Below are 23,865 nucleotides of genomic sequence, written 5' to 3'. Positions count from 1 at the left end.
AAGTTATCCGTCATGCCAAGAAGATGAATTTGCTGTTGAATAACCTCAAGATTAGTTGTAGAGTTTTTAACAAGTGTGTGAATATTCCCAAAGACATCTTTGTTCCATGAAATGAGCTTGCATTTTAACATTTTGAGCTTTTGTGAAAGAATGTACATTGGGCAACCAATGACCGTTTGAGCCCAACTATCAGCTATAAGACTATAGCAGCTATCGTGGAGGCTCCACATACTAAGGAATCTAAAACTAGATTTAAACCGAATCTCAGAGAAAGAAACCTCTAAACAAAGCGGAAAATGATCCGATCTAATCTTTGGCAAAGTGAAGGCAGCAGAGGAATAGCAGGCGGAAATCCATTATTGATTACATAAAAATGATGAGAAGAAAAGAAAATGATGAGAAGAAAGAAAGAAAACAAAAAATTTCAAGAAAACTATCCCACGCACTTTGAGTATTAGAAAAGAAAATGATGAGAAGAACACAAATTTCTTTCTTGTTACCGCACTACATCGGTCACTAACTAATTATTTTAGATGGACTTCAGTTAGTCCCAAATTGATCATTGATATCTACTAATAACAAAAAAACCACCCCTAATAATGTAATTAGAACAAAGTATCATTTGAATTACAATGCAACAATTCAAATATTAGAAGAAAAAAGTGTAAGATAAAATATAATTGATGAATAAACGATGGATTGCATGAACCATGAATATAAATTTTACCTCCATATTTCTGACTTGGTGAAGTAAGTAAGCCATCTGAAATGAAAACAACATTTCCTAATTTCTCAATAAAATTCCAAGGCTTAATTCATCTAAGTCAATGTTGAAATATCAAACGATTAAAGAATATAAATGACCAAACCAATCCACAGCTCAATCAACAAAGGACTACTTATAAACATCAGTAATCATTCTCTTTTTTAAGTTCCATCTTTTGCTCTATACAAATCATTCCTTTTTAAACACATAAAAAATCTCAACCGTTGTATATATTAAATAATGTTGATAAAGTTCAATCTTATTTGTCCACTTACTAAAGTCTTACTATGGAAAAAAAATTAAGATGAATGAAAAATTGATGTTGAATAACAAAACTTTCATGATTTGATTTAATGAAAGGGTTTTTAAAGAGATTGGTGCATCTATATCATATATGTCTAAGTTTAATGTAATAACTTTTAATACATATGACATTACTAAATTTTCATTCTATAAAAAATCAAAAAATGATCGTAGTACCATGCAAAATAGTATGGTTATGGTTGAAGCTAAATCCGTGTACTTCTTTAATTCCAAAAATAACAATCTTGTACCGGCATCTAGAATGCACTTTGGGGTCATTGAGGAGATTTTGGATATTGATTATGTTACTTTTAAAATGCCTTTATTTAAGTGCAAGTGGATTGGCAGTAACATTGATGTAGAAACCAACGGATAAGGATTCACATAGGTTGATCTTCGAAAGACAACTTATATGAACGAACCATTCATCATGTCATTCCCAACAAAACAAATTGTTTATGTCTTTGATCCTTCTAACACAAGATGATCAATTGTTCTACCGGGAAAACATATTCTTGATAGTGATGAAAATCAAGATTTAAATTGAGTCTCCTTCTTTCGCAATACATGTACGTCTCTCATATGAAGAAAATGATTCAGACGGTATGCACGGTATTCGTCATGATAATCAAGAGGGGATATAGGAAAGCTAGTAAGTAAATGATTTATATCACTTACTAATGTATATTTATTCACCTTAATTTTTTTATTCTTTTAGTAATATTTATTTTTTTCCAACATATGAAAATGTCGAAAGATATCCTATGTTGCATGGTTAAGTAGTAAAAGTCGGAAAAAAATTTAAAAAGAAAAACCTAAAGTAAGTTTTATATGATACATGCTATTGATATTGAAGATTGAATTTTGAATGTTGATGTTGTTGTTGAGATCAATGATTTAAACTAGCATGCAAAAGAACCGAGGTTTAAATCAGACAATGGATCAAAAATTAGAAAACCGAAGGGTTTAGACAATTTCTAAGGTCGGACCGAATTTTTGTTTTAAATTATAAATACATGACAAAGGATTTTGTTTTTAATCAAAATGTTGCTTGATTTAATTACCTTTTTTCTTCTTCAATAACTTTATTCTCAATTTCTTTGTTGTGTTGTTTTCTATTCATTTGATTAATGAAAGTGAATTTTGTATAACAATATGTTAATAGACAAATACTATAAAACTCATCGCAACGTATAAACATGAGAAGAGGAAATGGTACGTGAATGTTATAACGTAATCTGATTATTAATCTATTATTATTATATAAAATGAAAGTCTTGAGCCTACCTAGCCTACTAATCCATTATTTATAATTTTAAATATACTTATCTTATTGTGTAAAAATTAAAATTAATTATTTTATTATTGAATAAATTGCAATTTTTTAATTAAAAAAGTGTTTCATAATATTTTAGATATTTTTATGTTGTTTTGTTTATTTATAATTTTTAAATTCTTTCAAATAATTAATTATAAAATTTAAAAAATATAAAAGAATAAAAATTAAATAAACGATTAAGTATTAATTATTATGAAATTGTCAATAAATATTTGTATACTATTTTAAAAATATTGAATATTATTATTCCTATATATATAAACAAAAATATTTATTTATTTATAACTGGTTCAATCGCGATCTAACCTTAAAATCTTGAATTGATAAATACATTGATTTAATATCCGATTCAATTTTATTTTTAAATATTAGAAGAAGAAAAAATAAGCTACACCAAAACTAAATATTATTATTATTGTCGTAGATCACCTTTTCTTAATTAGCATTACCAATATTTTCATCTTTCAATGTAAGTTATTCCTATAAATAATTCTTTTTGAGAAAAAAAAAAAAATATATATATATATATATATATATATATATATATATATATATATATATTCTAAAAAAAACATGAGAGTACAAGCTGATCCAAGGATCCAAACTTTAAGATGACAAAAGAGAAACAAACAAAAACAAGCTAAAGATGATTACAATATCCCCATAGCTTTCTATCTAATTTAGCACGCTCAAGAACCACATCTTTTGTCGCAAGGAAGTCCAACTCTTGCTCATTGTGAGGTTGAAAGGCTTTCCTATTCCTCAAGAGCCATACATGATACGTCGTTTCTTCAAGACAAAGCTTCAGCAGCTTTGCACGACAGCTTTTTCCCTAGTGGCATCAATGATCCAATTCAACTCAGCTTTCCAGTCCTGCGGACTGTGCACTATATGTATCCACACTAATAACTGCCTCCAAATCCAGCTCGTATCCCTGCACACAAAAAATAAGTGATCACAGGATTCAGGCTCACCGCAAAAGAGGCACTTGCCATCTGTCACAATATCGAATATGTTTAATCTGTCCTTAGTGAGCAAGCGATTTTGGCAAGTCATTCAAAGCACAAAAATGGTGCGAGGTCTCGCAAGATTCCCCCTGATCAGATTCTTCCAGGGCACAATAGGTCTATCACCCCTAAGCTCCAAATACATAGTCCTTGTCTTGTACCTTCCTGTGACACTAAAGCTCTGCCACGCTGCAGTATTAAGAAGAAGATCCTTGTGTTTGAACATGGCTTTGATGGTCCAAGACGCAGTTTGCTTTGGCATATAGGTACTGATGTTACCCCTCTTCATATAAATGATTAACTCAATTAATCCACAAACTGTCCTTCTTGTGACAGAGATCCCACAATATTTTACCTAAGGTAGCACGATTCTAAACACCCAGGGCAATGACATTAAGCCCACCGACAACTACAGGGTCACAAACATGCTCCCATGAGATAGGGGCTTTCATACTGTCCGTATCCTGACCAGTCCACAAAAATCTCCTACAAAGGCTCTCCACATGGGCAAGAATCTTCTTAGGCAAGGGAAAAATTTGGAGCCAATAGTTATCAATAGCAAATAATATACTTTTCACTAATTGAAGCCTACCAGCATAGGATAACAACCTAGTGCACCAGTGAGAAAATCTGCAAATCATCTTATCTATCAAAGGTTGGCAGTTAGGAATAGTAAGCTTTTTACTATCCAACGACACACCAAGATACTTGAAGGGCAATTTGCCTATTTGGAAGCCCATATCCTGCATCAACAAGTTCTGATTAGGGATATCCACTCCGCCAAAGTACAGTTTACTCTTAGGTTGACTCATTTGAAGGCATGTGGCTTGAGTGAAATCTCTAATTTTACTCCTAATAAGCTTAATAGATGGAAAATCAGCCCTGGAAAACAGTAAAATGTCGTCAGCAAAACAGATATTAATAATCCTCAACTTAGCACACTTGAGGTGGAATCTGAAATCAGAGGAATCCTTTAGACTTTGAAGAACCCTGTACAAATATTCCATGATCAGCACAAAAACAGAGGGGATATAGGACCCCCCGCCTCAGCTCTCTCTCTAAGCTTTAAGAACATCACTAGGTTCACTATATAAATTTTTTTATATAAACGAAAAATTTCCGGAGTTTTTTGCCATGTGCCGCAACGACAGTGTTTCCGTTGCCGAGGCTGGCTTTCAGTCCGATACAGGCTGGATGTGGAGTGCTGCTGCGCTGTTGAATGACAGCAGCGCCGGGGCAGCAGTGTCGCCGTATGACAGCAGCGAAGGGACTGACTTTCTGTGGAGCGATCTCGTTGACAGCATCCAGCACGTCATTCCTCGTGAGAACGTCAAGGATACTTTTGCTTGGAGCATCACTTCAGACGGAGTTTTCACCGTTAAGTCTTGTTACGATATGTTCAAAGAGAAGTTGTCCGAACCTTCCCTTAATCCAAATATAGTCAAAGCTTCTAAACATCTTTGGAAGGTAAAAGCCCCACCTAAAACTCTCTTTTTTGGTTGGAGGATTATTCACAATAGATTAGCTACCAAGGACCAATTAATTATGAGGGGCATTTTGTTGGACGGTAATGAGTCGGTTTGTGTTTTTTGTTCTATGGAGGAGGAAAACCTCTCTCATTTGCTAGGGGGCTGTTCTGTTGTGGCCTCTATTTGGAGGAAGGTTTTTGAATGGCTTGGTCCCGTTGACGGTTTATCTTTGGAGGAGTTTGAAGGGTTTCTTTTTATCGTTGAGAAAGTGAACAACTTAGCCAAGAGGTATATAGTTATGGTAATTTGGCTAGCAACGGTTTGGTGTATTTGGAATAGGCGCAATGCTATCATTTTTAAGAATGGTTCGTTTACCTTTACCGAATGTATGTCGGAGGTAGTTTTTAGTTCTTGAAAATGGCTTTATTCTAGTTATAAATTAGCGGCTAATTGTAACTTTCATGTCTGGAATATTCTACCACTCATTTGTTTTGAGTAGTAGAAGCTTTTCTGTCTTGTAATCGGTTGGAGTACCCCTTATACTCCGATTTAATATCATTTACTTATTAAAAAAAATTATTTTATCATCAGCCAATTCCCTTTAGTTCAATTCATTTTTTTCTATTCTTTCTTTCATTTCAAATAATTTACATATTTCTAGTTTCTTAAGATATACAAAGGCTAAAATGGCGACACAAGATTGGAATCGGTCCCTTCTCTATGCGTTGCCATTCCTCAATAATACAAAGTACATTATTGCTAATAATACTAGAGTAATGCTATACTTACACTCCAATTTTACACCAATACTTACACCAAACACTGTTCACCGTATTTATACGGTGAACAGTGTTTTTTAAAATAAAATAATAATATTTATAAAAAATATTTTTTTTTTAAATTACGGACGACACTGTTCATGTAAGGACGTGCATTAACCAACTTTATTACTGCATTAACCAAGTTTTTACACTGCATTAACCAAGTTTGATGACTGCTAAAAATTATTTTTAATACCTGGATGTTGCATTAACCAACTTCATTATTGCATTAACCAAGTTTTTACACTGCATTAACCAAATTTAATGACTACTGAAAAGTACTGTGTTCATGGGTGTAAGAATAGCATTACTCAAATTTGGTTAATGCAGTGTAAAAACTTGGTTAATGCAGTAATGAAGTTGGTTAATGCAACATCCAGGTATTAAAATTGATTTTTAGCAGTCACCAAACTTGGTTAATGCAGTGTAAAAACTTGGTTAATCCAGTAATGAAGTTGGTTAATGCACGTCTTTACATGAACAGTGCCGTCCATAATTTTAAAAATAAAAAATATTTTTTATAAATATTATTTTATTTTAAAAAACACTGTTCACCGTATAAATACGATGAACAGTGTTTGGTGTAAGTATTGGTGTAAGATTGGGGTGTAAGTATAGCATTATTCATAATACTAATACTTCTGCTTCCTTCTGAATACACAGTGTAGCTAATACGACAGAACATGAGGCGGCTATATATATTATCAACTACTCCAATAATCTCACTCAACTCATCTGAATCTCCATCCAGATATAGTCTTCTCCTCTCTCACTCTCACCCTTCAATACATTGACTTTTGTATTAATTTATGCTCTGACCTGTCGAACAAAGACAAATTTGGAGGCAATATTTTAATGTATACTATCTAGCAATAATTAAATAACTTAAATGGAACAATCCATCCAACTAAACTACTGTTTAAGTGATTCTATTCCCCCTGTTAAATACTCCGAATTCTTGTTGAATAAGAGATTTTGTATGACATTATATATGGTTTTTTATGTCTAGAATGGCAATATTATAGACTAGACTTTACAATATTTGAATATGACATACCTTAAATATATATATATATATATATATATATATATATATATATATATATATATATATATATATATATATATATATATATATATATATATGCGTGTGTGAATTGTATCTATTATTTCTCATGGATATATTTTTAGATTTAATTTAACTTTTATATAAAGGTTTGACAAGTTCTGTGCTTAAAAGATATTATTAGACCAATATTTTCATAAATAAAACAACAGAACAATAATATTTTATTTTATTTTGAAATTTTATATAATTTTTAGGTTTGTATTAATAATTATTTGATGATATAATAACATTTATACGGATAAATAAAAGGAAAATGCGCAATCAAACAGACAACGCTACTACTTTTTATAACAAAATCAATCCTTTTAAAAATTACATCAATTGATCTAGGAGAAGCGACATTGATATGCACAGGTCTTCAGACTCTCTAAAAAACATACACTGTCTCAAATGTTAAGAAATCAAAAGTGTCAAAGACAAATGGTATGAAAGCATGTTGATTGTTGGAATACACTTTCTGATGTTTGACCATTTTATTTGAAACAACTTTGAGGGCTGTCTTTCACACAGTAAAACCTTCACTCATGAGTTCCACCAGTAGAAAAACTCCAGTTAAGTCCATTCAAGACACTCACTCTCCAACTCTAAAATTTTGTTGTAACTTTCTCTCACTAGTTCTTTTAAATAAATGCTTTTGTGAGGAAAGTACCATTTATGAGTCAGGTCCCTTATGTAATTCTTGCAGGTTTGAATTGTATAAATTCACAAAGGTAACTATGTTTATAAATCTTGATTGAATATTGTCCAAATAAGGATTATATATGTGGTTCTAAACTAAACCCGTTAAAAGCTAATTGGTGGGGATTTGGTGATCAGTTCCAATATGTATAGGTTGAAAATTGTCTAGCTTTGATAATTTTCCATTATTTCGTGATTTGTTGAAGATTAGCCGATATAAAAATCTTCACAGATTTTGAGGTCAGCACGATTAAAATCTCAAGGTTATTTAGTGATCGTGTTAAAACCAAAAGGGAGTTCAAATATATTTTGGAACTTGAAGACTAATCTCTACAAGGCTCTTGTTCATGGAGAGAAGACTAACAGCTTCAACCTACAGTTCGGAAGGAAGCTTGGCCACTTCACTTTTAACAAGTTATTAAGGAAAAGACGCAAATGCCCACATTATTCGTCTTGTAATATTTTGGTTGAAGGACACCACCATTTCCTTGTGTAAGGGGGTTCATGAGCCTTTTCTACTAAAAGCTCTCAAGTATTATTGGAAACTCTCAAGACCAAGTCTTGGGGGAGGAATAGATTATTTTTGTTTTGATTAAATCTCTATAATTTCTAGTGTTCTTCTTCTTCCTTTAAGTTTTTAATTTCCCACTTTAAATATTTTATTTTTGTTTCTTAGACTTAGAAAATATTTTCAAACTCTGATTTAAATTGTCAAAAAATTTCAAAACCATCTTTTTCCAAACCACACAATTCATCATCTTCTTGTGTGTGAAATCTCAAGTTCAACAAGTGGTATCACAGCCTAACTCCTGTTTAAGGACTAATCATCTCATGAGGAAGATGATTTCCAACACAATATATCGTTTTAAAATACACCACCACTTTTTGAAAAAGATAGTTTTGATATTTGGAAAATCAAATTTAAAATTTTTCTTCAAAGTATAAATCATGACTTATGGAAAATCATAGTAAACAGTCTAGTTTACCCTACTCATTAAGTAAATGATGAAGAAGTGAAAAAAAAAACCTTATTCCCTTTAGACCAAAGAAGAAAAGACTAAGATAGATATAGATCTCAAAACTAAAAATTTCATAATAATGTCTTTAGATGATATCAACCTTAGGGAGAAACATAAAATAATCATCTTCCAATGAAGAGGATAAGATTTGCTCAAAGGCACCCTACAAGGAAGATACATTCTAGATAGAAAAGAAAAATCATCCAACGTACAAATGTACCTATTGTAAGTAAGCAGAACACTGAAAATATTTTTGTTTTAAACTGATAAGATTTGAAGGTAAAAACCTTAGATCTTCTGTGGCTAATGCACCTGGGCCCGGGAAGATGATATGGGCACCAAAGGTGAAACCTTAAATTGTTTTGCAGGTTATGCTTTGCAACTTAAAAGTTCTAAAAATAAAGTATTTGAAGAAGAAGTACAAAGCAGAAGTATACTTCAAAAGTATACATGTTTTAAGTCTGTGATCCTGAATAAGAACGATGAAAACGAATGTTAACCGTTGTGATTAGAGCAACACCTTTTGAGAGTTTCCTAAAATTGATTATCTGAGGTGATCATTAAAATGAATGAGCCTATGATGGACTTATTCATTGTTGTATTTTTACTAACTCTCGCATTCAACGATGTATGAAGAAGGACACACCATTGTAGTGTTTTTCCCTAAAGGACTTTCATCAAGAATTTTCTTGATAAAATAGGTAAAATTATTTTAAGTTTTAAAGATTCATTATTCTTCCCTCATTTTCACTCTCATTTCACTCTATAGATCTCCAACTCTCTATCTTGCATTAATCTCTCACACTCAAAATCTCATAACCGATAATTGTTCTTCATCTTCAACCCTTATTACCCACACTTCAAACTCAAAAAACAAATACGCATCACCATAATTCTCTACATTTCAACACTCCAAAGTAACTTTAACCAAAAACAATCAACAAAATGCCCTGGTCAGATGCCCTGGTCCACTTCTCCACTATAATATTATCGACTGACCTTAAAGCATTAGCATTTGACAATATAATTTCATCTCGATAGTGTTTGAAGGATGGTGATTTAAAGCATTCCCCACATTCATAATTTTTTTCTGAAGAATCTTGTCTTTGATTTCCCTCATGAAACTTTGTGCAGTATGTTTAGTGTTGTTGACATGGGTAGAAGGAGGATTTTGCCAACCGTTATCAAGATTATTGTATGCACTCTCAATAGATGCATGTTTGTCTAAAATCAAATAGAGGTTGGGTTGTGGATCAACGTGTGTTATGAGATTATTGAGAAAGAAACTTCAACCACCACCAGTCTCACCTTCAACCTAGCGCCCGTAAAAAATGAAAACTTCACATTCCCCATACGCAACAAAGTAAATTAATAATATTATTTCCATTTACTTACTTTACCCATTATTAATTATAACTAATTTATTTTAACTTTTTTTAGTTTAGGTGGTCCACCTGTGGGATGAATTACAACAAATGTCCTATACACTACATCACTCAATATCAAATTCTCTTGGATCACCTAAAACCATACGATGTACTGCCATTAAACTAAACATTTTATAATAATTTACTTTTAATATTAATCATTTACTAAATCTAATTTATGTTTTCTTTACAGTTTATTTGGAGGCCATATCTAGGTATGGAACATCATCATGAAATCAACTAAAAAGATGCAACTGTTTGGACTACAACAACATTGATCATCAATGTAAACTACAGTTGGAGATGCATTAGATTATGGAGATGCACGATAGTGACCGTGTGAAACTACAGTTCTGCATGCATCAATACATCCCATATCCCCCGATGTGCCTCAGACAATGGCATCAATGTAAAATTAAAGAACAATAGACATTTGGTGATTGGAAAGACTTCGCTAAAGCTGAGTGTCGTCAATAAAGGTGTCGTCGTCAATGAGTCTTAATCGACACTATCTTGCCAACCGAATCTAAACTAACTAATAATTATATGGCTTAGTACATATCGGTTACAAATGGATTTTTCTCCAAACATATGTATTTATATGACCCATGCCAACCCACTTACACACAAGAAGCTTCAATGACCCCCAACAAATTTACCAGACAACTTACACACAACCCCCTACCCAACAAAATTACCGACCCACAAACAATCAAACCCACAACCAATACATGTCAGAGACCCAACCACAAAACCAATAGCGTACTTCATACCACCACGAATAACATAATTATTATCAAAACACCCAACAATCATATCCCAACACATCATCTTACCATAGCCAAAACACCCAAAAAAACATTTAACACCAACACTTCCTCCTACCATAGCCAAAACGCCGAAACATCACAACATCAAAACATGCAACAAACATTTGGCTACTAAACACCACAACAACCATTTATCCCTTTTTTTCAACGAATCACTCACACCAATTCGCCATTCAATCGACCAATTCATCTTACAACACTTATGTGTTCTCATTTTTTGTTTCAGAGTGGGTTATTTTAAGAATTAGTTGGAAAAATTGATTATTTGGAGAATTATTTTAAACATGTTGAAGATTACAACATAGTCGAAATCACAATTTTTTAACATAGTCAAAATCACAATTTTTAAAAATAATTATATTTTAAAAATAATTTTTATGAAAAACTATTTGAAATAGCTTCAAAATTAAGTAATTTTTTAAAATTTTAATACCAATTTTTTTTTAATAAAATGATGAAATATCTAAAATAACATTTTAGAAATGACTATTCAAATTAAATTTTTATTTGAAACTTTTATAACAAATATCTTTATAAATTTTGTAACACTATAAAAATTATTTTAAAAAAAAATTCAAAATAAACATGTCCATACCCTTCAATACTTTGACTTTATATAAATAAATATGTTTTGACCTTTTGAACAAAGACAAATTTGGAGGCTTTTTTTTAATATATATATATATATATCCAACAAAATAGTAAAATTATTGTTTGAGAAAATTCTATTCCCACATTTTTATATATGTGACTACTACTTGCATGACATGCATGATGCATCGATCCGCCGACGGTAAAGACAAAAACAAAGCTTCCATTTTCATTCATTCCTCATCTGCAAGTCTTACATCAAGGCCTCAGGTTGTTAGCCTTTATTGAAATTCAAATATTCCATATTCTTTAAATATTATTTCCTTCATAATTATTGCTTACTCATACACTCAAAACAATATCTATAAATAACTAAATAGATCATATATCACAACATAATAATAACTAACTTTCTAGTCTCTTCAATCATAACAACTTCTATCTTCATTAGACAAAAGAAACTAAATGGAATCTTATTCTAGTTCATATTCTTCAACTAATAATTCTTCATACATATCCCAAAACACCAAGAAACTAAATGGATCAATGAAGCATAATCAATATCCTTCTCAATCTAAATACTCTTGGCTTCATTCAGTAAGAAAGTCACCAGTAAAGAAAATGAAGAAAGTTCCAATAGCACCAATGCCACCAACACCTGTCACAGTATACAAAGTAGATCCTATAAACTTCAAAGAACTTGTTCAATCTCTCACTCGTTCAACTCAGTTCATACCTTCACAGCCTGATCATCACAACCCTATTCAAAACACAAATCATACCATTATTGCCCATGACAGTGTTCCTTCTCTCCCAATACAACTTTTTTCAGACAGCAGGGTCAATACTGTGGAAGTGTCCCCTCCATTGGTGCCAGTGGCAGTGAGTACTCCTAACAACTGGTATCACTACTTTCAAGCTGAATATTTTGAAAAGAATTGTAAGAATGATCGGGTAACGACTCCTGGTTTGTTGGACATGAATCTGCTCTCGCCGACATCTTTTGGTAACTGGTGTTTTGTTCCTCCTATCATGAGCCCAACAGTTTGAACTGTTTTGAAGCTGTTATGTATCTAAGCCTTTTAGAATGGATTGAATTATTTTGTTTGTTAATTATTGCTCTATTTATTATGCTTTCATACTAGCAGTATTCTTATATGTATGGTATGGCACTTGGATGGCCGAGGCCATGCCCGTCTCCTCGTTTCTCCCTCTCGTGTATTATTGTGAATATACACTTTAAAAACATATATGATACAATATATAATTATATCCTTTCTCTTTTCTTTTTTTTTTGTTAAATCTAGTGTTACTTACTGGAATAGAAAAGGATTGATATGTTGATGAAGATCACCGCAAAGATGCTTCCGATGGTTCTTACTTTTTTATAAAACGGAGAGGGTACCTGCAAAAATGTTAGCAGTTTCATACTCGTTAGAATGAGATTAAGGTAAAACTTTGAAAATATGAGTTGAATTGTATTTGGATAAGACTCAGGTTCATACTTTAAAAGAGAGGAAGTTGTATCCGTCTCTGAGTTGTCCGACATGGAGCAGGAGTGACCGTTGGATAAAGATCAATGGAACTGATCAAAGAATGTCAGTACTTCTGTGAAGAGTCAGGCCGTCTCAATTAATTAGGAGGCCCTTTCTAAAATTAAAAAAAAAATACATATATAAAATAAGTATATTTTTTAAAAAAAAAATATTTAAATTGTAAATCATATATTTAAAATATAGTCATTCTTATTAGTAATAACACAAACACAATTCAATAAAAGAGACATATTTTAATCAAAAACTTCACCATGCAATTCGTTAACTTTTATTTTAAACTTTTCATATTTTAAAATTAATTTTTCTAATCTTTTTAATTATAAAGTTTGAAATTTCTCAATTTTCTATCCGATTTGAACTAAATAGACAACTTAACGATTAATTTAAGAGATAATTAAGAATTAGAAAATAGAATTACAAATTAATAAATCAACTAAAAAAAGAAGGAATAAATTAACTATTAATTTTTTTATAGCATTAACGATAAAAAAAGAAAGATTTTTTTTGAATTTATAAGAGAATAAGACATATAAATTAACCAGTGTTTTAAAAATCGGACCGAACATCAAATCGGTGAGGGTACTGGGTCACTGGTTTATTGGTCGAACCACTGGATCACTGGTCGAACCGCATGACTAAACCGGATAATTAGGTTGAATAGATCGGTCGTTATAACAAAACTATATATAGGTATAAAACATGTCGAACATGATGATTCAGTCTATAATACATAACCGGCACTTAAGTTTTTAAAAAATATCATATCATAAATAAATTCACAAGTTTATAATTTAAATTCAAATTTTAAACATAGGTATCACACATAACAAAATAGTACAAATTACAAAGTATATTTGCAAACAAACTTTAATCGCAACATAATCTAATTTAATAAATTATAATAAAATAACTTCATTGTCTACTAAATTTAATTTTAAGGAAGAAAAAATTGTTTCAATGTTGGTATTTCCTTCTTCAATATCAAAATCATCTGCAACAAAATCAACTGTATTTGAAATATCTTTATTTTCTATTTTTTTTCTTTTATTTTTTATTTTAATTTTTCATTAAAATAATCAAAATGATGTTGTTTTAAGTTTTTAAAATAAAATTAAAAATTAAAAATTCATTTAAACCATCGGTTTTGGAAAATCGTCAGTTTTACCGGTTCACACCGGTTCAATGACATATCCGATACAGTAATCGAACTAGATCGATTACCTGGATGGTTCCCAGTTCAACCGGTCCGACCGACCAGTCCGATCTGGTTTTAAAACACTGAAATTAACTGAATTTCATTTATTTGATTTGAAGAGTGTTAAATATACTATATTATTATTTCTATTCTATTTAATTGTATTTAACCTTGTTGGGTGTTTTAAGCATCTTTAAGAAATTACTTAAGCTGAGAAATTCTTTTTCTTTATAGTAATCAATTACATTAAGCCACTTATAAAAGGAATAGAGGTCGTCATTTAATAGAGGCCCTGTGCAGTAGCACAGATTGCACAGCCTTTCCACCGGCCCTATGAAGCTCCATGTGACAAATGTCTATCTGTACGAGAGTGAGGTAAGTCCTTGAGGAAAATTTTCTCTATGTGAATTAGGTTGGTCTTTGTGGGCCATTGGCTAGTCTAGAACATTAGTTCCTCGTGTCCTTTATATGATTAGGGTAGTAAGAATTATTAAAATAGAAATAAATGAGGTCGGCACAGGAATCTGAAGCTTAGTGACCTTGCCTGTGAGAAGGAGCTTCCTAGCCAAGTGGGAGCAGTTACATAAGGAACATGTGCATTAAATTCACAGGTTGAATAAATGTTTCTATAGAGGTGGACAAGTTATCACCATCCGGTGATAACCGACCGATCCGATGCTTCCGTTTTGCATTCGTTCGGATTTAAACGGTTTTCGGATTGTATCGGGTGATTATTTTGGATACAATAGAGTTGAGCCGGTTCGGTTCGGATGATTATTTTGGGTCCGTCGGAAACCGAACCCGACCAAACTTAATTATTAAATATTATTTATATAATTAACAGCCTGGCTATAAATCCTTTTCTTGTTTCATTCTTCACTGCTTTCTCAGTCTCCCCAAACCCTAATTTTTCATTCTTCACTTTCTCAGCCTCCCCTCACATAGAAATCCTAATACACTTCTCTCTCACTTTCTTTCTTGTCCTCTCTGCCGCTTCCATAACCATTCGTTGTTTCACTTTCATCTTCCTCTATCATCTTTCATCGTTGCTTCACCATCTACTCATCTTCATCTCAGATTTGTTTTCATTGAGTAGATTTGATGCTTCTAAAGGTGATTCTACTACTTTATTTGTGTTTGGAGTTTGATTTAGGCTTCTGATTGTTAATCTTTAATGTATATTTATTTTTTGAGTTTGATTTATGTTTGTGTTGAATCATTGTTTTAGATCTGGACAAGGAAATGAACTATTTGTTGGTGTTGAATCTCGGTTTTTGATCTGGATAGCAAAATAAACTATAATACAAAGCGGAGATTGAAGTGATGAGAGCTAACGAGTCCAACACTATGTTCATCAATTTCGAGCATGTTATCAGATCCAACGATCTTCTTTAGATGAATATTTGAGGTTATTTTTTTACATTGTATGTCATTTAGAATTTTTTCAAAGTCATTGAAACCCTATAATTTGTTAACTAACAATTGTTTTCTGTGTTGATGATTATAGGTTTGAACCTTATCTGTCAAGAGGTATAAAATTTTCCTTCAATATTTGTTTGCATTTCATTAATATTAGTTAAACTTATTTTTAATTGAAAGTGGAGGATGTGGAATTGTGATGTATTGTGTTTGTGCAATTGAAAATTAAGTTTGAGTGTTTTTATTTGATGGGTTATTAACTGCTAAACTTATATGTCTGTAGGTTAAGAGAGTTCTCTACATTAGAAATTGGAAGGCTTGTATCTGTTATAGGAGTGGTAACAGGGACAAGTGAGGTTCGACCTGAGCTTCACCAAGGAACTTTCAAGTATCTGGAATGTGGCGGGGTTATAAAAAATGTTGAACAACAATTCAAGTTACCATGAAGTTTGATTCTTTGGTCATGGTAGTTTGATTCTTGGGTCATGGTAGCTTGATTCAAATTTTCTTTAAACATCTCTTTATGTTATTTGTTGTGTTTTCTTTAAACTTGTGTTTTGAACATTATTTCCTGGTATTATATTGATTTCTCTTGTTAGAATCTTTGATTCTTTTGTAGGTTGAGCAAGAAACTCAAGGTTTATGTTATTGGTTTCTTATTTTCTTATATGTTTCTGTTTCTTATTTTTGATTATCTGATTGTTTATGTGATTATGTGATTAGTATATTTTTAGTATAATTTTAATTAATGTTCTGCTATTTTGGAAACTATTTTTGCTGGATTGTTACAAAAGCTTTGTTTTTTCTGGATTGTTAACTTGTTTTGATGGTATAATTCCTTTGTTAACTGCAACTGGAACAAGTTTGGATGATAAAATTCTATTTTATTAATTTTTCTAATGTTAGTTTATTTTTAATGTAGGATCTTGTTGTGATATGATTAATACTATCAGAGGAAACGATAAAGAAGGTTTCTCAAAGAAATTTCCAAATACAAGGCATAAGCCCTTCAAGGTATACAAATATTGTTCTATGAGTTGATTTCTCTTCGGATCTCTTGAACAAATATAACGTTTCAATTTGGTTGCTTTTAGGCCCTCCAGGTTCTGGAAAAATCACACTCTATGGTATTGGCTTGGCTGAAAAACTTGATCTAAATTAGAACAAATAAGAGAATACACACACTTCTTATATCATCTATTTTTTCATGTTTTAGTTCTAGCTTGATATTAATCATAAAATAAATTGAAAAGATGCATAAGTATTCTAGCAGATTTATCCAGAAAAGAAAAACATGCAAATATCAGTCTGATCTAAATTTAAACACATGAAGGTAATATAGAGGTTTCTTTATACTTTGAGGGTCATCTATTTTTTTCTCATACAAATAGAAAAGATTGATAATAAAATGGTTGTCCTTTTGATAATACAATGCAGACTGTTGCAGCTGAAGGGCAGAAAACAAATTTGATAACAAACTATTTTAAGGTCTTAATGTGATTCTCCTTATTTTTCTTTAATATTTATTGATAATTTCTTTGATGTTACAGGATGTGAAATAATTCAAAGATTCGAGAGATCGGTGGATTCACACTTATTTAGATAATTTGTAATTTGTATTGATTGTGGTTGAATTATATCTTATTAAATGTGATTTATGTTATTTGAAAATTAAGTTAAGGATTTATTTTATTTTTGAATTTGAATGATTTAGATTCCAATTTCATTGAAAAAGTAATAAATATTAGTTCAGTTTTGAAAGATTAAATTTCTACAAATAACTCAATTTTTTAAAACAAAATTAAGTCATTTATATTTACAATATATAAAAAAAAAAAAAAAAATATTAATGATCCAATAACAAACCCAAAAAATAATCTGTATTCTGGGCTTTGATGTCAAACAGATGGACTAAAATGTGACTGATTTTAAAATTGGGCTTAAATTTTCAATTGGTCCAATAAGTATACTATCCGGAAAAAACCGAATTAATTAACCGAACCCGATTTAAACCGGACCCGAGAAAACCGAAAAAAACTGGTCGGAATTTGGGCCTGTCTTTTTCACCCGAGGGTAAGAACGGTTTTGGATTTTGGGCCCGAATCCGATCCGGCCCGATCCGATGCCCAGCCCTAGTTTCTACAACAACGACTTTCACATGTTCCACACGCCTAAGGGATGAAGACAACACACTTAGCTAGGCGCAAAAGTACATCTACTAAATTGAGACATCATCTGAGTTGTTGGATGGAACTTTTAAGCTTCTAATGGATCTTCGTCGTTAAACGTAGCACCTAGTTTGCATAGAAACCGGGAACTTTCCATTTATTTACACTTTTTTGAAATCTTCTTTGCTTCAAGGGGCTTCTTAGAGAGAGCTTCCATTTTCTTCATCTTTACTAGCAGAGGTTTCCAATTTTATGTTTTACTCCATCAATATGTTTCTCATTCAAGTTCTTAAAAAGAATCTGTTTAACTTAAGGATTTTAATCCCTTTTAATTTTTTGAGTTTTTATTTGCGTTTTCACATGGAGAACCCAAATATAGAATTCCCTTTATAGAATTTAGTGATGTTTTTTCGTACACTGAACCAATAGTAATCAACTTCAATAATAGGGAACAATTTCCCACTCGTATTGATATGAACTAGGTCGGAGTAGGATTTTATTTTGGAGAAGTCAAATATACTGGTCCTTGTATTGTTAAAAATATTATGGGTGTCCCTAATATACTAGGTTTATTAGGGGTCTAGAATGTTAATTCAAACACAAGTTTAATGTTAAGTAATTGGAGGAATGAACGTGGTGGATTACTCACGGTCATCGTTTTTTGTCTTTGAATTATGAATAATATATGGTGTAGAAGGCGTCATCATCGAATCTAGAACTTACCGATGATTGCTAAAGACTACTCCCTCTGTTTTTTTTGGCTTTATACCACCGGTTTAGTCCGGTTCGGGGGAGAGTTCTGGCATCAAGTGGTTTCATCCCCTCCGTTTTTTATTATAAGTCGTTTTAGACTTTTTACACAGATTAAGAAAAATAATAATTGTTGTATGAAAATGAGAAATTATGAAGGTTTTTACAAAATTATCCTTCATTAATGACATGTGGAAGATAAATTTATATAATTGAAAGGAGAGATAATAATAAATATTTAAGGATATAATAGGAAAAACAACATTAATTATTCATTGGAATTGTAAAACGACTTATATTTAAATACAAAATATTTTTCTAAATCGACTTATAATAAAAAACGGTGGGAGTATATGAGATCTTGGGAAGCCGGTTCTTCTATAACTCCAAGGACATAAGGTTTTCCTTATCTGGGAAAGTGATTGTCCTTGAAAGTGACATATGAATTTGTAGCCATCTCGAGGTATGTTTCCTCCCTATGTATGAATTTTCATATCCTGAATGCGGGCCACACTACATTTCATTGCCTTCAAGGTTGATGTTCTTAATCACCATGATTATATCCCATTCTCAATTGTATTCAGTTAGTTGTGATATGCAAATGTTTTCCATTATTTGTGTGAATACGTGAAGAGCCAGCCTACACTAGACATTTCCATATTCTGGTTGGCTAACCTTAAATATTGTTGTTGCAGCGAATCATTATCATGTGCTTCCCCCTTAACTTGAGAAAAAACTAGCTGAGAGTTTTTCCTCACTTTAATGTTATCTTTCCCTGTCTATTCCGCCAAGGCAATCCCGATAATGACTACTTCATAACTACCGTGGTTATTTATGGTGGAAAATTCAAAGCGCATGGAAACTTCAACCACAAGGTCGGCTCCATTTTCCTAAATTACGCCAGCACCGCTGCCAAAGTTATTAGAAGATCCATATGTAAATATCATCCAAGTGTGAGATGTCTTGGTGGGTAGGGAGTCATTTCTTATAGAAAGTCATCGAACAACTTGGCTTTAAACATTTCCTTTGCTTCGAAAGACACCTCAAACGCAAACAAGTCAATGGACCATTTTTTTAGGCACCCAGCCAAATTCGAACGGTAGAGTACCTGTTTCAAAGGCAAGTCAGTTCGAACTATTATAGAACATGCAAGGAAATACCTTCGGAGCTTCCTCGATGCAGTCATCAATGCTAGAGCTGCCTTTTCTATCTTTTCATAGCGTGTTTTCGGTCTGACTAGAGATTTTGAATTCCAATTTTTGTTCCACAACAACCTATAGAACGACAATGCATGTTCAGTGGACTTTGAGAAAAAACTGTTCAAAATGGTGAACATCATGTTAAAATTTTATGACTTCCTTCTTCATAGTCGGCGTGTTCATTCGAATTACATCTTTTCATTTGTCGAGGTTAGCCTATTTCCCTCTCTTTGTAAGGTAAAACCCTGTAAATTTACCGGCTCTTACCTCAAAGATGCATTTCTCCAAATTGAGCCTCATGTTTTATCATCAAACCCTCTTGAATACCTGAATGAGATGTCGGTCATGTGTTTGAAAGACCTTGCTCATCATCCTTTGGTAGGCTGCACCCAAGAAAGTAAATTCACTACTTCAAATTAGTACAATTAGTCTTATAGGAACACCAATCCCCATGGTGTTCAATGCCTCTTCCTAATCCTAGTGACTTTCTATTTAGGACTCCCCCTAAATATGAGGATCTGTCTCACTTTTTCTAAATCATTAATCCCAAATGATCAACTTAACCATTGACACAATAATTGTTGAATTTACAACTCAACTAATACAAACCAACAACTATCCCAAGTTTCTAAAGCAATAATGTGGTGTACAACAAACAATATCCAACAATAATCCTTATGATATGAGTGATAAAATTAGTATGGAATACAAGAAACAAAAGACTAAAAAACCTTAACATAAAGAACTTAATTCTAGCGCATAAAACTTGTCTCAAACATGAGAATTAAGCCTTCTTAAATAACAATGCATTATGTGCTTTTCTCCTTTGGATCTCTAAATTAATTTCATCCAAAATAATATTGCTAAACAATATGAATTTGATTGAATGTTTATTATCTAGTGGAATACCCATGCGTACGCACGGGTACGGGTCTGATGCGCGCATTTGTTTTCAAAATATAAAAAAGACAAAATTTCTTAACTAAAAGAGTATATATATATATATATATATATATATATATATATATATATATATATATATATATATATATATATATATATATATATATATATATATATATATGGATCATAAACACATTTTTTTTCATATATAAAAATATTTGGATAACTGTATATTTTCTAGTATGTAACATTATATTTGTTTTGTGATAATTTATAAAAGTATTTGTATAAAGAAACATGTTCTCATTTTTAAAAAAATAATATTCTTATATAAACAGCTCACTTTTTAATGTATTACCTTACAAAATATTCTATCTTAAATTAAAAATAATTTTAAAATAAAAATATTACTAACATAAATAATTTAAAAAATACTCTTTTTTTTTTGTGTTTGGATTCATACGTTATTTTATTTTTATTTATTTTTATTTTCTTGATTTATACAAAAATATATATAACTAATATATATATATAACTTGCGCGTTCGCGTAGATTTTGATCTGGTTATCTGTGCGTTTACATGTGTATTGATGTGCTACTCGTGCGTTTGTATGAGATACGTTGTAGGTGGGATATGGTTTTGAACGCGATTTCGTTTTGCAAACTATAGTATAACTTATTGATAAAAGACAAATGTTAAAAATAATATTTTGATCAACCATAAATTTTTTTCCCGTATATAAAAATTATTTTAGTTTTGCCATTGTTCATAAAAATAATTTGATATAGCAAAGAGTTTTGATTTATTTAATAACTACTCATTTAAAAAAACAATAAATATTAATTTTGTAATGGTTTAAATATTAAATTAAAATTGTGAAGCTCTTACAATTAAATTTCTTAATCACAACAATTAATCATCTTTGATTAAATATTTTTACTCACAAATTAAACTTTAAAAAATAATAGTATTTTTACTTTAATTCAAACCATTAGCCATTTTCAATATGATTTTTTATTAGAACTTTAAAAATATTAATTGATTTTTTAAAACTATTATTAATTTCCCATACTCGTGATTTCATTTGATTAATTGATTTTCATAAATATGAAGAATGATTTGTCAATTTCAAATTTTGATTTTATTTAATTTTGTATTAACGCCAATATTTTATTACTTTAATCCAAACCATCAACCATTTTTAATCTGATTTTTTTAAATTTTTAATAAATTCATTGATTTCTTAAAACTATTATTTATGTCTCATATTTGCGATTTCAATTAATTAATTAATTAATTTTTAAAAATAAGAAAATTGATTTGTCAATTATTCTTACAAGATTCAAAATTTGATTTTATTTAATTTTGCATCAAAACCAATAAATGCATACATAAATTTTGATTTATCTGCCACCAATAAATATTCGTGCTTATTATTTTACTTGATTTCTCATCCCACCCCATAACTTTCTTACACACTACCGAATTGACCAAAATGTCCTCGTCGTAGATGCATCTCCGGAAACACCCATTTTTTATTTTAACGTTGTTTTGTTCCGTAGATGCATATACGAAAGCCTTCTGTAACGCCCCGAATTTAATTAATTATTTAATTAAATTGATCGAGGATTTATTCATTGGAATTAGTTGAAGTCGAGGTTTATCGATATTATTCTACAAACGTAATGGATTAATATGTTGATTTGAGCAGTTAAGTTATGGTCAGATTAATAAGTCGGATTAGTCAAAGATGTATAATTGCGAGTTAGTATTGTTAAAGTTATGGATCGATGGTAAATGTGGAATATTATTGGAAATAATATTCGGTTATGTTGTGTGGTTATTTATTTACGTGTATTATTCGGATTAATTGAGTAATTAAAGAGATATTATGAATTGGGCCTAAGTGGAAAGAATATAACACAATGGATGGGTTATGGGTTAAGTCCATTAGTGAGAATGATAGTAAGAGTTAGGGTTTTAGAGGTTTGGCCTCATAACTCATTTTGTGGAGAAAGAAGAGAAAGAAGAGAGGGAGAGAAGAGAGAGCTATGACATGAAGAGGAAGAGCTCCATTGAAGGAAGTGAAGCTTATGCTAAGATAAGGGTGAGGTTCTTACTCTCTAAGGGTTGGCATGATGATGGGTATGGTAGAGATTAGGTTCATAATTGAAATCCATGATTGTGTTGCAATGTTGATGAATGTGGAATTGATAATGTTGTGTATGCTTTCTATTCTTCAATTTCATGAATTTAGAGAAGTTAGGGTTTATGAACGAATGCATGAATTTATGATTTGAAATGTGTTTTTAATGGATGTTTAATGATGTTATGATGTTAGAAGATCCATAATATCTGTTGTATTTGTGTTTATAACATGTATTCTATTGTTGTTCATGATGGTTGGTGTTTTCAGCTTGATTTGGGTTGAGTTTAGGGGTTTTGGGATGAAATTCCCATGCTGTTTTCTGAGATTTGGGATTTTCTGAAATCGCCAGTTCGCGCCGCGCACTATTGTTCGAGCCGCGAACTGCTTGGCAGAAACTTAGGAATATTTGATTCACTCAGTTCGCGCCGCAAACTTTGTTGGCGCCGCGAACCCTGTTTTGCAAAACTTTTTCTAAACTTTGAAATGATGTAACTTTTGATTCGTAACTCCGTTTTAGGCGTCGTTCGAAGCGTTGGAAAGCTAACGTAATGAACTATACCATGATGCAATAAAATGATCCATATGATATAGTTTCCTATTATGTTTATTAGGATTAAGTGATGAACTATGTTGTGTTAACAAATGAAGTATGCTCTTTGCGATGAATTGACATAATTGCGTTGTAGTATAACTTGATGTATGTTTTGTTATGATGATACAATGTTATCGAGATGATGATAAGTACCTTCCTTATGATGAATGAGATAATGATGTATGTGATGATATGCATGATTAATAAAGATGTTGTATACTATATGCGATTAATTGTGCGTATTTGATATGTATGAGTCGACAATGATGCCATACGATGACTTAACAATATATATGAAATTGAATAAAACGTATTATGATGATTACTTGAATTAAGGAATATGATGAATGTGTTGATGTTGTTGGCAATATGATGAATCGTTGATGTTTGTTATAATATGATGAATTTGTGGTTGTTGTTAACATGATGAATTTGTTGTCGTTGTCGCTAGTATGTAGAAATTGTTGTCATTGTCGTAGACCCTATGGTCAATGTTGATAAGTTGTATTTTGAGGTGAATTATTGTTGTATGATGATGCAACATAGTGACGTGA

The 23,865-nt window shown here is 31.3% G+C and overlaps 2 protein-coding genes and 1 long non-coding RNA gene across 8 annotated transcripts; 2 read left to right on the top strand and 1 right to left on the bottom strand.

The window, feature by feature from the left end:
- Window positions 1-3,786: 3,786 nt before the first annotated feature.
- Window positions 3,787-4,422, bottom strand: LOC131643564 (uncharacterized). Its single transcript, XM_058913819.1, has one exon. The coding sequence runs from the start codon at window positions 4,420-4,422 to the stop codon at window positions 3,787-3,789; it is 636 nt and encodes a 211-aa protein (XP_058769802.1).
- A 7,369-nt stretch (window positions 4,423-11,791) lies between these two features.
- LOC131607076 (uncharacterized) lies at window positions 11,792-13,084 on the top strand. The gene has a single exon (XM_058879121.1). The coding sequence runs from the start codon at window positions 11,845-11,847 to the stop codon at window positions 12,427-12,429; it is 585 nt and encodes a 194-aa protein (XP_058735104.1). The 5' UTR covers window positions 11,792-11,844; the 3' UTR covers window positions 12,430-13,084.
- A 1,609-nt stretch (window positions 13,085-14,693) lies between these two features.
- On the top strand, window positions 14,694-17,878 carry LOC131638756 (uncharacterized). Of its 6 annotated transcripts, none has more exons than XR_009294763.1 (6): window positions 14,694-15,243; window positions 15,359-15,538; window positions 15,638-15,660; window positions 15,833-16,037; window positions 16,472-16,563; window positions 16,644-17,878. It is a non-coding gene; the product is annotated as an uncharacterized LOC131638756 (long non-coding RNA). The 6 variants fall into 6 exon arrangements; XR_009294764.1 differs by having other exon boundaries at window positions 14,696-15,243; window positions 15,833-16,015; window positions 16,644-17,877; XR_009294761.1 differs by having other exon boundaries at window positions 14,698-15,243; window positions 17,100-17,875.
- The last annotated feature ends 5,987 nt before the right edge of the window (window positions 17,879-23,865 follow it).

Source organism: Vicia villosa, linkage group LG1 (genome assembly GCF_029867415.1).
Source record: "Vicia villosa cultivar HV-30 ecotype Madison, WI linkage group LG1, Vvil1.0, whole genome shotgun sequence".
NCBI classification, from domain to species: domain Eukaryota; kingdom Viridiplantae; phylum Streptophyta; class Magnoliopsida; order Fabales; family Fabaceae; genus Vicia; species Vicia villosa.
Note: the sequence above shows the minus strand (reverse complement) of the source record. Positions and strands in the feature narration are given on the sequence as shown.